The following is a 15,603-nucleotide window of genomic DNA, read 5'->3' as shown; positions in this document are numbered from 1 at the left end:
TGGCTTATGTCACCAATCCCTATTTTTTTATTATTATTCCCCTCCTCCCCCCCCCCCGTTCCATTTGTTTTGTCTGTCTCCTTTTTCCGTCTCCTCTTCCAGTTGGCTCCTCCTCTTCCCGTGCATCTTGAACACGCACTGTCTCTTGCATTATATTTCTCAGCATTTCATCTATACTCTCCATTTTTTCCATGATATTCTGGTAGTGTCTTGTCAGTGTCTCCTTTGTATTTTGAAATATCAATGCCACCTCTTCTCAAGTTCCACTTCCTTCTTCTTGATGAAGCATCTTGTTGAATTTTATTGAATCTTCTTTTTTGTCCAATAATCCAAAGACCATATGTTTGAGCTTACAAACACTTCTCAAAATGCTCAATGTTCTAAAGTGATATTCTTTAATAAAATTTCAATATTAAACAGTTTTTTTCAATTTTCCACGTTGTAAAGATAGTTAATTTTTGAATAAATAATTCCAGCGTTTCAAAATGCTTTTCCAATAAAACTCCTGTCCAGTTTAAAAGTCCAATTTTCTGTATTTTTAGAATTTTTTCTAACTTGTTTTTGCTCCATCTGATTCTGCCTCCTTCAATTTTAGTATTTTTCAAAGTGCCTGGTCGCTGCTGCATTAAATAATTGTGAATCCTTTTCCAAATTATTTTTGGGATTTGAGAATTAAAATAAATAAAGTTCTTCTCACCCAGTTCCCAACACTGTCCATCAACTTCTCTCCATCACTCTGCTTAGATGGTCGTTCTCTCTCGCATCTTTGTGGCAGCCATCTTACTGTCTCTTCTTCCCATCGTGGCATAGAGAAACAGCTCTGGTGTTCATCGGGAGATTGCGATCTCTCCTTCAACCTCAAAGAGCGCTTCACCAGTCCTACCGAGCGGCTTTTGGCTCACTTGGAGCCCACAAACAGGAGAAAACCAGCACAGGAATGGAGATGACCGTACTCTATGGCTGGAGTTGATGGGAGGCTCCACCCTTCTGTGTATTAGACTTTATTGGATTCACTTTCATTGAGTATACTGTGGTTATAGTGCTGTAGTACTTCTCTTCTTCCAGATGATGGCTCTCTTGTTCCCAAAATCAACGTTAAACAATCTGTCAAAAATAGCTGATTATCCGATAAATCCAGGGGGTTGAGAAATACAAATAAGCAAGTCAGTTTCTCCTGAAAATCACCTTTCCAGTTGTTTAAACTTTTTTTCAGGCTTTCTGTGTTTTAAAGCTTCCCTTGGCCTTCTTTCACCTCTTGATTTTCAGTTTTGATTATTTTTTTCCTCTCTGTGTATTTAATCGCCGCTCACTTAGATTTAGTAGTTCTCTTTTAAAATTATTTTTACTTAAATCAGGTCTTTATAGTAAAAGTTGGTAATTATCTCACCCAGTTTCAATGCTCTGTACACAATCCACTCCAGCACAAATCTTACAGTCCTGGTTGTCCCGGCTTTGTAACAGCCAAAAATGGCCATCGTCCCTGCTACTATTTGGGAGAGTTTGCTTTGGACCTAAAGAGGAGATTGTGAGTTCCTCATGATCATTGTAGTGTCTCTCCTTCCTTCACCACCCCTACAAGGCAGCTAGGAACCCATAGGGTCTCCTGACAGTAGTTACTGGCTGGATTTCCCAAGGAATGGCACAGGCCATATTTTCCAGCCATTCTCGCCATGACATCAACCAAAAGCCACAATGTTTCTTCCTATTGTGGTTATTGATTATAGCTTTAATTTCTATCAGATTATTTTAGCAATAATATTTAGAAAAGGACAAAAAATCATCTGCAAAAAGAGAGCAAATACTAATTCTTGTCTTCAAACTCAAAATACACTTCAGTGGAAGCGGGGGAGAAATGGATTTCTGGGACTGCAAAGTGAGTTATTTGGAAGATGGACAAATTGGTGGCATCTCACAAAGATTGGTAAAAGAGAGTTTAGCTAGAGATAATAAATTTGTGGAGGAAAGCTTTCCACTGAATCCTGTGAGAACTGAAACAGCCCTAAAATCTGACTGCAGACAAGCGTTCTTCTATCCTAAAATACAGGAATGTAACTAAAATAGAGCTTATTAAATCACCCAATGAAAAGCCAATGAAGAATTCATTAACACCTTTAGTAACAGTCAAAAATGGATAAAATTGAATTTATACTCTTTGTAAAGTATGGCAAATGAGACAATAATTGAAAATGAGATATAAGATAATTTCTCAATTAGAATATAATACACGATTTTCTCAAAAGAAAAACAAGAAAAGAAAGGGAAGAGATATATATGCTGTAAGATAAAAAATATGCACAGCTCAAGTACTAAAATATCAAAAATCCAGAAGGAGAGAGAGAGAAATGAATGTAACACCCAATCCTGATGCAATTAAACACAGCATCTATTACTATTCCAGGCAAGTGGCTTTGTTGAAAATAAATTATGTATTTATTTTTAAATAAGGAGCGAGTTGTTGGAACTCACCCTGTCAGCAATTCCAGCATCATTAAGCCACTGTACCACTATGTCCCCACTATAAATAATATAAGCTTGCTTTATAAATTCTGTTACTTGCTTCAAGAACCAACCTTCTAAAGAGAAGACATACAGGTCCAGAAAAGGAGGTGGTTCTTTTAAGGCATCTTATCCATCAATCCTGACACACTGCCCAATCCTTTGCAACACACAGAGTATGTCCTTAGCCAAGTTAGAAAGCACTGCCAAGTATTAACATAAATCTAAACTTAGAAATAAAATGATTTATGATCTAGTTGAATTGTAAATATAAATCTATAAGAAATTCTGAATTAAGAAAAAGTTGATTAATATATGACAAAAAGGCTTACCGGTTTCCAGCGAAGAATATAATTGGAAATGTGAGAGGACTCAGGTGCAATCCACTGGATAGGATGAGAATCAGGTTGGATTGGAACATCTGTGACAATCACCTGGACAGGGTGACCAGGGGAACCTAAAATTAAGATTATCCTCATTAGTTTAGTTTGTTTGCTGCCTCTTAATGGTGCTTCTACTGGGCTACCAGTAGAATATCCTGATTTTCCTCAACAGGTTTTCACAAAATGTTTCACTTTTAGTTACCTTTGCAATGAGATCTGTAGCCAAACTGATTAAGGGAGAGGCACAAATAAAAGGTCTATCATCTTTCCTGTCAATGAGTCTGGGCATCAAAAATTAGGACTCTGTATGTAGGACTTTTAAATCTTATTCTTTCCTCTTGTTTTAAGAGCTGGTCCCCCAGACAACTGACAGGAAAGTGGTAGGAAAGGAAAATAGGTGTTTACTTAAACTATGTATTAATATTTGCTTAGAACTAAGGCTCTATGGGGAGGAGGGAAGCTGTACTTCAATATAAATACTAAGAACTGGCGCCCAGTTGAGAGCTGCTGTTACATAAGAACACATAAGTAAATGCTTTTTCAAAGCCACTGTGTTTTTTATAAATTAATCCTCAGAACAAAGCTTTACCAGCATTGGTGCTTACAGATTTGGATTGTAAAAAAATCAAGGGATGGTGAGATGGTAGCACTTTTCTGTATCTCTTTGCTGCCATCTGGAAATCATGTAGCCTTATTTGGGCATCTTTCTGTAATCTATTAATTTTCTTTATATTAGTTGCATATTAAGTCCCAGTCAGTGGTGATTTTGGAAGATCAACTAGAAAGACATTCTTGGAAAAATTCAGTATTCTGAATGAATGTTATTGAAGATTTTTTTAAAAAAACTTGTTGTTAGGTACAAGATTGGATGTGTGCGAATGAGATGAGAGACTACAGAAAAACTAATTGGGCTGTTAGGCAACCTAAGGATGAATCAGAGTGAGCAACTGTTGAGCAACTGCTTCGAAAACAGGGTGCTTTTTTCAGATGCGTGGCTTAAATACAAGTTTATTAACCTAAACATATAGAAAAGGGAAGACAGATTGTTTATGATGAGAATTTCTAAGAATAACAAGTCAGGAGAAATTCTGAATGCAGGATAGGCCAGTATTTTAGAATTGAGTGAAAAAACATCAAAACAAGGGACCCCCAACAGAGAGAACTGAATAAATGTGATGGGATTTGGAATGAGACTATTAGAAAAAAAATATTTTAAATATTTGTGTGGGAAGTATACAATGCATCACGAAACCAAATTGAAGTGCATTCTATGTTTATATCCAAGATAAATCTGATGAAAAGTCATAAATGAGGAGGAAATCTTTGAAAGTAATGAGGCTGCAGGCATGAAACTGGAGACCATGTCAATGATGAGTGAAGTTTATTGACTGGTTGTGCAACTTATGTGTATGAAGATTGCATCTGTACCTGAGGATTAGAAGAATGCCATTACTGTTCCTCTTTCTGCAAACAGAAAGGTATAAAAATTAATGTAAAAGCTAGATGGAAGGGATTGGCTTGTCAATTTGCCTGGGAAGTTATCTGGCAGAAGTCTGACTGAAAGGGGTATCAGGTGTGATAACAAGCAACACTGGGGAAGTGCAACACAGATTTGAGTTTTGCTTTTCAGGTCACTGAGAAATGTATTGACTGTGCAAAAGAGAATGTATTTTGCATTTGTTAATTCAGAGAAAGCATTTGATAGGTTTGAATTACAGAACATTCTGGGTGAATATGAAGTCAAAAGTTGATTGCTAAATATAATTAAAACAATGTAGGAGGGAAGTAAAGCAAGTGTGAACAGTTCAACACTGATTCAAAGTTGATCAGGAAGTGAAACAAGAACATGTGATGTCCTCTTATTTAATATATTTATGGATAAACGGTAGTGCTGCTCAGGCTATGCTATTGTTGGCTAAGAACCTAAATGATTTGTAGTAAATGTTAGACTTAATAAAGAAGATAGTCTGAAAATTAATGTATTGAAGGTCAAAGCAGTTGTGTCTGGTAAGAAACAACTGCAAGTTACTAAAGATGGGGAAATGGATGGAGAAATTTGGAAATGATGCTAAAAGCATCAGTAGTATGTGGTGGTATATTTGTAGAAAGAAGTGGAAATGATTGCATGAGTATTTCTGCCCACTTTGTTGAATAGAAATCAGAGCTGTGTGTGCCAGAAGAGAAATAATAGTTCAGAGTGATTGGCATCAGTGTGTATAAATGCCTGAAAAATGGTCAAGAAAGATAAATTACATTAATTCAAGAATTAATTCAAGAATGCTGAGTTAATGTGGACTAACTACAAGAGAGTCACCATAAGTTACATTCAGCTGATTAGGCCACAAAGGGAGAATGAAAGAAGCTCAAACTGCGAAACAAATATTTGAACTACAGTAAATATGTCAAAAGGAAAGGAAAGAGAGGAAAAAATATAGAGTTCATCCAAAACAAAAGCATGAGAATTTTGAAGAACTCGGGGCAATGGATAAGTTATATGGATACAGTGGAAACATCAAGATTTTTGACCATTTCTTCTTTCTTTTCTGTGCTTTGTAGAGCATTACTTACTTCAAAAGGCCATGTGTCTGACTAGCACAGCCAATGATGTAGTTATATGTTCACGTTTGATTCAATGACTTCTGAATTTTTTTCTCTCAAAGTACATTATAATAATTTTTAAATGGTGGTTTAAAAATTATTATAATGTACTTCGAAAACCTACCATAAGTCATGGGAAAACGAGTCTGTGAAGTTCCCAGAAGACTTGGGCCATGGCAACGCTTCAGAAGTTGGCGAAGTCATGTGGTCGCCCTCATTCGCAGATTTGGATTCTTCTTACCTGTGTTCAAAGGCTGGCAGTTCCACTCTCCAATACCTCGGCCATTACAGTAACACCGATATCTCACTCCATGAGCATGCTTCTCCCACGAATCCCCAATCTGGTAAAAGGTCTGGCTTTCTGAATCTTGGCACTGGTCTAAAAAGGGAACATCAAACAGTTATTTCAGGCCTATTGCAAGAGTATTAGAGTAATACTTAGAGAATAAGCAGGTCTGATTGAAATAAAACATTATAGGAGTTAGTATGTTTTTTTGTCTTGAACAGAACACACTGAGCAAATGAATCTTTCCTCATCAAAAGAACCTTCATATTAGAAAACAAAGTTTCAGTGTGAGTTTTTGCTCCAGTTTAATATGTAGAAGGATAACGGGGGGGGGGGGGGGGGGAAGGTGTCGGCTGGCCTGCTGCCATGGAAAAGCAGGGAGGGTTCAGTGAAGAATTTTTCATTGCAGCTATGCAACGACGGTCTGGGCTTTGCTGAGGTCATTTGTTCTTGCTTTCTTATGCAGCAGCCTCTGATTGCCTAGCTACAAGGGGGTTGGGCTCTACAGTTTATTTCAATTTGCTGCTTCACCCACTTTTGTTTTAGATCTTGCCTGAAACTTGTTGCATTTAGTTCGCTCCTAGTAAAAGTACCTTTTCTCTGAGTCTACAGGGCCAAAGGTTTTTTCCCCCTAGGAAATGAACACAGGCAGCCTTGACATTAGGGATTAATGGTCAATTAACTGTCAGCCCAGAAACAGCCATTAACCGTGGTGACTGAGCTGGAGGAAATTGGAGCTATGGCCAGCTTCCCCACTAGACCACACTGTGCTCGAGACAAGGCTTTCAACTGGTTGGGAAAATTGGGAAGTCTTCAAATTCAGGTTTTCCCAGATTTGCTAACATGGCTCTCTTAATAAATTGGAACTTTGAGGAATCCTTTGCCTTGGACTCTGATTTACTTTTGGATGCTATTTGGGACCCTGATACTGTACAGATCACTAATCTTCTAAAAACACCTGAGAAAAGCTGGTGCAAAACTGAAAAGCCACAAAAATTTACTGAGCAGATTGCTTGGAGTGCTGATCCTAACCTCCCATGGACAACAGCCTTGACTTTTATTCTACATCTGAATATTGTACACATATCCAAATATCCAACTCTGCAGACAATGCATATCATGTCTGTCACATGGTATCCTGTGTCCTGCTTGCCAGTACTTAGCAATATCATGCTGCCGCACATTACAAGACCACAAGCCCTCGTTCAGCTACGTTCAAGGCCCTCCCTATTCTCCAGGGCAATGCACAGTCCAATACAAGATTGAGATCCTATAGGCCAGCATGGAAGACAGCTATTCACTTAACATCTACCCAGTTTAACCCTGAGAATGCCTGGAGAAAGGAATGGTCAAAGGTATCTTCCTGCAGCCTGATCATTAGTGATCCCTCTATCAAGCCACCAGGGTTTGACCTGCCTCACTCTGGACGAAATTGAACAGAATTAGTGTGATACTGGAAGAAGTGCTGCTGCCCTGTGTCAGTGGGGATTGTTGCGATTGTGGTGTTAATATGCAAACTATTATACACATTGTGCAAGATTGCCCACAACATGCATTCCCTGATTCTGTAAAAGATCTAAATGAAGCAACGCCCGAGGTGATTGACTGGATAGCTGATCCAGTTATGAGGCCACTGCCCTCTCCCCATAGACGTTGGGCGTATAAATTATATGGATTGTGGGTATACATTTACTTCTCTTCTGCCAGGCTTTTATCGTACACTAAATATTATTAATACATTTTAAAGAAAACTTTTAAATCAAGAGTAATTATAGAGGTACTTGTCACCAGTTATGAAAATGACAATATACACGCTGATGCCACAGCTAAAGCCTTCTCCTTATATATTTGCATCAAATGTCATAATGAAATGTGCAGTTTCTGTTTTGATGCACATGTTGTCCAGCGGTGGGATTCACTTACCATCCCTACCGGTTCGCAAATGTCTGCACATGTGCACCACCTTCTGCGCACGCGCAGTGCTCGGGCATTACATCGAGGCAGGGGTGCGGAGGCTTCTGCAGCCACCACTACCGCTTCACCCGAACCGGAGAGAACCAGCTGAATGCCACCTCTGATGCGGCCACCTGCCCTCCTTCTCCTCTTCTGGGGAAGTCTGAGTCAACCCCTTCCCAGATTCTTTTGATGAGTTTAGCAAAACTAGGCAGAAGCCACATAAAATATGCTTACTTTGTTTCAGGTAAGATAGTATTAGTTAGAGCTCTACCTTAGTTCTCTAATTCTAGGGTTTCTAAATTGAGACTATCTAACTTGGATTACATGAAGGCTGGATTAACAACCAACTAGGGGGGAAAGCAATAGTTTGGTTGTCTTCTGCAGTGCACAAATGGAAGAAAAACACAGGAGAGAGAATAGAAGCCAGAGGTTGGAGGTGGTGGAAGGGATGTAGATAAGCATTAAGTCATAGAGGTTCCTTTGTAGCCCAATTCTTACTGTTACTGATAGTTTGCAGCAGCCTAAAATTACTGGCATAGTCATGGTGGGAGCCCCTTATAGTATATTGCTCTAAGATGAAACACGAGGATGCTAAGCATGATTAGGATGCTGAGTTGATGATCAGCGAACTTGAGTTCGAGACCCGAGGGTGCTGCATGGCGCAGTGAGCTTCCGTCATTTACTCCAGCTCCTGCCAACCTAGATGTTCTAAAGTGTGCAATAGCAAAGTCGATAGACAGATACCACTTCAGTGAGCATATTAAAGAAGCCCCCACTGGGCTTTCCTTTGGGCAACGGTGATACCATCAGCTGATCCTTTCAACCCTGAAGCGCCTTGGTGCTTCCGACACGAACATGAAAGAAATCAACTTACCAATAGGATCACATTTCCATCTCCCCCGACCTTGGCCGAAACATGTACAGTTCAGCATGTGTCCTTCTTCGTGACGTTTGTGAAAAGTCTGATTAACGTCATATGTGACCCCATCAACTACACACTGATCTATTTCAAGAGAGAACATATCTGTATCATTGGTTACTTTGAACAAATAATGGCTGTAACTTTGCACACCTGCATATTTTTCTCCACTCAGTTTACCAATATTTCTCATGAATGAAATGTTTTTTCCATATTCAAAAAACTTCCAGCAAAAAAAGCAAGAATGTCATATAAAGTATTTAAAAAACTAATTATCATGGCATTTTCTATAAACTTTTGTATTCTTTATAATCTTTTAATAAATCTTGAGTCACTGTTATTTCTCTCTCAAAGTTGTAATGACTGCTCACTCCAACCCATCCATACCACAGGGATCTCTTAATAAATAAGCTACAAACACCTACATCTGTGATGGCGAATCGAAGGCATCTAAAGCTTGCCCTGTCAGCTGCCCAGCGCGCACACCTGACCTCAGCCTCCTTTTGAGGCCATTTTTCGCACTCCAGAGGCTTCCCTGAAGCCTTGAGCATGAAAAACCAGCTCTATGGGCAAACCGGAACTTTGGGAACGGACTTCTGGTTTGCTCGTAGGACCGGTTTTAGCCTTCTGGAGCCTTCAGGGGCCCTTAGGAGGCTTCCCTGAGGGCTCTGAAGGGCAAAAACAACCCTACGGACAAACTGGAAAACCAGCCCTACCAGCAAACCAGACGTCCGTTCCTGAACTTCCGTTTTGTCCGTAGGACCAATTTTTTTGCTTTCCAGAAGCTTCAGGGGAGCTCCTGAAGCCTCCGGAGGGCCTCTGGGGAGGGGGAGGCTCTTTTCACCCTCCCCAGGCTCCTATAAATCCTCTGGAGCCTGGGGAGGGCAAAAAAAGCACGCCTAAAATGGCGGGGGGGGGAGCGCTGGTTGTGGATGCATGCGCACTGTGGTCGTGCACATAGCACTATGGGTGTGGCACGCCCGTGCACGACCCCCCCCTGCGCTCCCCCCACTTTTGGCACACGAGCCAAAAAAGGTTTGCCATCACTGAGCTATATCATAAAGTAACTCAATTCACTCATTAGGTTAAACTATGCCTTGTTTAATAATGATTTAATGAATAAACCACAATTATATGGTGTTAACCCACTAATCTAGTTTACAGAATCATAGGTTGCAAATAACAATGATTCTATTCACATATCTTGTTATGTCCTTTAATTGGTTTTGGCTCTGTGCATAATTTCCATGATATATGAACCTAATCTGAGATTTACACTCAATAAATAAGATCCATGCATGATATGTTGTCACAAAGGCTTTGCTTATGATTCTCTGAGGTTTCAAGGAAACGATGTTTTCAGGACATGGACTAAAACTGTAGTATATTCCTCAGATATTTTTTCTTGCTACAGGTCCTAGAAAACAAAGTTCTTTAAATGATTATTCATTGTTGGCTATATATGAAACAAGTTTAACAGTTAAATGAAACTGATCCTATACCATAGTCTTCTTTGCCAAATGTACATTAATTCAAGAGAGGTAATCTGCACCCCTTCAGAGACACCTCTTAGTCTTCCTCACTACTGACCATGCTACTTGAGCTGTAAGTAACCATTTGGAAAATCAAGTTTTTTCCAATTCTAGCATACTGCCTACTGTGCTAATTCTTAATTGGGTATATCACATTATGAATAACAACAAACCAAACCAAAAATACCTCTGAGCTGGGAATATGGAATGCAGGTCCATTCTCCACGTCCATTTCCCACACACGTGCATCTCATCATATGGCCCATATCATGCTGTTTGTCCCACTGATCTCCAACACGATACATAACACCCTCATTTGTTGTACAAATTTCTTCGTGAGCTAGTAAGCGTATAGAAATGAATTAACCAAGGGGAAATATAGAAATAAAATTAAATATATATTTATACATTTGTTGACTACACCCAGAATAACATTTGCCCAATGTTGGAAACAGAGTAATATTCCCCCAGATGAATTAGTGATTCAGAAAATTCTAAATTGCGCAGAAATGGATAAATTAACATAAAGATTAAAGGACAAAGAAGAGTCTGAGTACTATGAAATTTGAGATAATTGGTATAAATGGTTGTATAACAGAAATAAAGTTTATTTAGCCAAGAAGCAATAAAGAAATGTATAGAACTGTAAATTAATGCATATATAGAAGCGATATAAGATGTACATACATCGCTTCTATATATGCATTCATTTACAGTCCTATACTGTATGTATGTATGTATGATGACATAGCAATGTCAATGTGATGATTGAAAGTTGTTATAGATGAAAAACAACAAAAATCTATTAAACGGAAAAAAATGAATTAGGCTTATTTTGATTATTACATGCTTCTTGTTCATGAAAATAACAAGATTGACTCTTGGGAATTCTATTTCTTCCATACTTATTTTATATCAGTGCTAATAGTATTCATTTTCTTCTGAGCACTTCAAATATGAATGTCCATTTGAACTTTGTATTCTGAATGTCTTAAATAGATTTTCACAAATTTTATTCTCATAATAAAATTGTAAAATCAGTTTTACTGAGGCTAATTTTTATATACAACAACTAACTGTATATACAAGGTGAATGAATATTTAAATCGAAACATATCTTCACAATTCCCGAGAATTAAGGAATAATATTGAGTCCTAACAGACATATCTGCAATATACCTGCCATGGGACAAAATCCAAACTTTTCATCAACATCATAGTTTGAGGTAGTTCCGCACCACTTCATGTTATCTCTTCGTCCTTCAGAAGTACAATCAGTGTAATTCCGATTATTATAAAGGAAAGGGAAGTGACACAGGGCACCATTGGAATTTCCACCACGTGTCTGAACCAACACTGCAAGAAAACAATTGTTATTCAAACAAATACTGTAGCTTAGCTACATGCCAATTATTTTACAGTTGTCCAGCATACCATATTATTTCTGAATAACTTATAACTAAATAATAATAACTTTATTGCAATCATTTTTCTTTCATAGGAAGTCATTTTCTCTTGACAAATGGGAAATCACCGTTTAAAGAAAATATAATAAATGTTAGGAATTAAGAAAATGAGAAATGAGAAAAAGAAGCAACAACAAATAATGGCGATTTTTGCCATTTTTATGAGAACATAAAATGTGGAAAATAAGTTTTTTTAATTGATCAACTATCTAGCAATAGCAGTTAGACTTATATACCGCTTCATAGGGCTTTCAGCCCTCTCCAAGCGGTTTACAGAGTCAGCATATCGCCCCCAACAACAATCCGGGTCCTCATTTTACCCACCTCGGAAGGATGGAAGGCTGAGTCAACCCTGAGCCGGTGAGATTTGAACAGCCGAACTGCTGATCTAGCAGTAGCCTGCAGTGCTGCATTTAACCACTGCGCCACCTTGGCTCTTATCTAATAAAAATTGATATGTTTTCAGGTTTTTGACTATAAATGTAATCTGGGACCATTTTTATAAAGAAATTCCAAACAACCTAAGAGACATATATCTTATCAGGGTGAGGTCAACTTGCAACTTCCATCAACTCAAGAGCTGCACCGACCTTTGCATGTCAAGGGCTGCATTGCTAAGTGGTCACAAAGAGGCCCTATTAAGGGCTGAAAGGGGTTTTAAGTATCTATAAGGCTTAAAACATCCATTTGATTTCTGCTCCTTCCTTCTCACGTGGGGAAAAAAAGGGCTGAATGCTTTGCTCCATCCACTTTGTGAGACGGAGCCTCTGGCACTTCTGTCTTGGTCCCAAAAAGCATGAAAGCCACTGCAAGTCAATAGCTGATCTGTACAGGGGCTCCCTGCCAAAAATTCAACCTGGTTTTCTTCTACCAATCAATCTCGTCAAAAGTTTCAGAACTGAAGAAAGTGTGGGCAGCACAAGGGAGCTCTGGAACGATGGTGTCATAGTGACGACAGTGCTGGCCTAGAACCCAAGAGGCAGTGAGTCCTTAGGCAGGAAAGCCAGATGGGCAACGCTGGGGGAGTCCTCCTCTCTGGGCCCAACCCGCCTCTCATGGGAATTACACGCAGGAAGCAGAATTACTAGATATGTTCACCACATATCTAGTCGTATTTGAGTTACCAAAATATATAAAAGGAGAATAAACATCTAACAGCAATAATGATAGAAAGAACAATCACCTCCAATAAGCTCAAAAATCACAAGCTCTCTGAAAACCTCTGGCACAGGAAAAAAAACTATTGAGAAATTATGAGGCAGAATTTAATTGTATTTTCAGATTATACACCCAGTTCTCTGCAAGAACTGCCGTGGCAATAGCAGAATTATATTGTTCCCATCTTCTAAGATCAAAAATTAAAGTAAGGGAAATAGTCAAAGCTTTTGGTATGTTTCTTTTCTACAATGGGTAATCGTAAAAATCTTTAAATTATCTGGCAAATTTTTAAGATAAAATAATATTGAATTATTAAACTACACAAATGAATCCCAGTTTCAAGGCATGTGTCCCTCCAGATCTCTCAGAGTGAAAGGCCACCGTAGCCCCTTGCGAGGGCGGCCACATACGGCTGAGAATTCCAGCTTGACTTGGAGGGACATCAGAGCATTGCAGTCATCGGATTCAAAAGACCTCTTTCCTTCTCACCTAATATAGAAATTGGGCTGCTATCTTTTTTTTAAAAAAAAGAAGAAATGCCAGCCAATAACAGGCAGAAAACCAAAAATGCAGACTACTAGCTTTATTTCTAGTTAATTCAGTTCCTCCTCACATATATAGGACACCCAGGTCAGCAAAATGGCACAAACTATTTTCATTTTGAACATCTCTGCATGCTGTATGCCATAGATCTGGGATGGCATGCGTGCCATAGGTGGCACAGGGAGCCTTTTGTCAGGGCACGCAAGGCGTTGCCCTGTCAGCTGGCCAACGCGCATGCGCACGCTGGGCAGCTGACTTCAGCCTTTTTTAAAGCCATTTTTCACCTTTCCCAGGCTCCTATAAAGTCTCTGGAGCCTGGGGAGGGCGAAAAAAGCATAGAAAAATGAGGGAGAGTGCCTCTCATGCACGCATGCGCACTGGGGGGGTTCACACATTTCATTATAAGTGCAGCACGCCCACGCATGACCCCCCTGCGCTCCTCCCCCTATGGCACACAAGCCAAAAAAGGTTCACCATAGATCCTCAAACCAAAGGCTGTGGTCTGTATACAGCAAATGCAAAGTGGCCCTTGGAGTGGTGGGATTCGGCCCCGTCCCTCGCCCCACCCCTCACCGTCAGCCTTCTTATCTTCCAGCCAGCATCCACTCCAGCTGCACTTCTGGTTAGTTATTTCACCAGTGGTTGAGCTGAACCTCTGATTCTGCCACTGCTGCCGAAGGTAAGGCTGAAGGGTGCATTGGGGGGGGGGGGGCAGCTGACTGAGAGGGAATCTCGCCAGTGCAGCCGTGTAATCCAGGGCCAGTGGGTGAGTAGGGGGACGGGCTGCTGTTGGCTCTGCTGCCAGCTTGTAAAGTAGTGCTTTAAAAGACTTTAAAAACACTTTAAAAACAGCCTTTCAGGACGGTTTTCACAGCCACATGATCTCACAGGGCCAGTGGGTGAGTAGGGGAGGGGCAAGTACAGCAAGGACAAAGGCAAAATGGACTGCTAAATTGGCCACACCTACCCAGTCACATGACCACCTAGCCACGCCCACCCAGCCGGTCCGGCCCTCCAACAGTCTGGGGGGCTGCGAATCCCTTTTTAAAAGTTTGAGGATCCCTGCTGTATGCATTTCATTGGCTTAGTTAATGGGATGAAAGCCAAACAACTGTTGGCAAACACCTAACACTGATTAGCCTCAGTTACTCCTAATGACAAGATTCCTTGGCTAAAAATTGCAAAACTGACTCCAACCCATTGTTGCCCAGTTTCATTTCAGCATGGAGCAAAGATGATTTCAGACTTTTGGAAAGACTTAAACATAAGAAGCAATCACTTACATTAGGAGCAGAAAACTACATTTACACGAAGGGTCAAACTGATTTATGGTATGTTAAAACCATACTCCAAAAGTGGGCATGCTCCGAATAAAGATGGGCAGGATCAGAGGAAGAACAGTGTGATAATGACATTTTACAAAGTAAGAAATAACTAAAATAAATATTCTGCCTCAGGCAATAATCAAGTAGATCCTTTCAAAACATTTAGGAAAATGACCGTTGGCAGCGGCAACGCAGGGAAACCTCCATGGCCTCTCACTAATCAGAATCAAGCCGAACAGAACCGCAATAGACTCCAATGGCTGGCACAGCCGGCTGCTTACTTGCGGGGAACCTGGGAACCTCCAGGAGGATTCAGCCCGCACAATTCACTTCCCTAACACAAGCAGGTGGGAAAAGAACTTGTGAGCCAAGTTCAAACACCTTCCTTCTGATAATAATATTAAAGATAGGTGAAATAAAGAAATAAATAAACTATTCTAAGGAAGAAACCAATTTTCATTCAGAGCAAAAAAAAATTGACATCTCTTTTCGGACAAGCCTGAGTCGGAATTGGATATCAGCAGGGAAAGCTGGAGGCGTAGCTTCAATTCTGACTCAGTGTCTTGGGCAAATAAGGATTGAACAACCCATTCCTGGACCTTCCTGAGCCATTAGCTGGAGAAAAACTGTATTTAACCATGCTTGGACTCTCCAAGCAGCGCACAGGAGAAGCTTGCAATCTGGTATACGATACTACTGCTTTTCATTTTAGCTGATAAGACATCTCCAGAGAAATACTATCCATTGCTATCTAGTTAAGCTGTGGGGACCTCTTGATATAAACCTCGCTTTCTTATGCTAAAGCAATTTCATGTATTGCACTGAATAGCCTTTCTGATAGACTTATGCTTGACTTCTGTATTCCCTCTTATACTTCCCTAGTTCTCGAGACTTTCCTTGTATCCTTTATCCAGTGAAGATCCACCTCCTTCTATTCCCAG

At 39.9% G+C, this 15,603-nt stretch overlaps 1 protein-coding gene across 5 annotated transcripts in view; it reads right to left on the bottom strand.

The window, feature by feature from the left end:
- The window catches only part of FN1 (fibronectin 1), a 100,321-nt gene that overhangs the window by 61,663 nt on the left and 23,055 nt on the right, over nt 1-15,603 (bottom strand). For all 5 annotated transcript variants that reach the window (XM_032238951.1, XM_032238960.1, XM_032238975.1 and 2 more), the window contains exons 9-13: nt 11,350-11,526; nt 10,358-10,510; nt 8,594-8,722; nt 5,719-5,856; nt 2,829-2,953 (exon numbers count right to left, since the gene is read on the bottom strand). In XM_032238951.1, the coding sequence (XP_032094842.1) occupies nt 2,829-2,953; nt 5,719-5,856; nt 8,594-8,722; nt 10,358-10,510; nt 11,350-11,526 (722 nt within the window). The remainder of the gene's footprint in view (nt 1-2,828; nt 2,954-5,718; nt 5,857-8,593; nt 8,723-10,357; nt 10,511-11,349; nt 11,527-15,603) is intronic.

Source organism: Thamnophis elegans, chromosome 1 (assembly GCF_009769535.1).
Source record: "Thamnophis elegans isolate rThaEle1 chromosome 1, rThaEle1.pri, whole genome shotgun sequence".
Lineage (NCBI taxonomy): Eukaryota > Metazoa > Chordata > Lepidosauria > Squamata > Colubridae > Thamnophis > Thamnophis elegans.
This window is presented reverse-complemented; position numbering and strand designations above follow the sequence as displayed.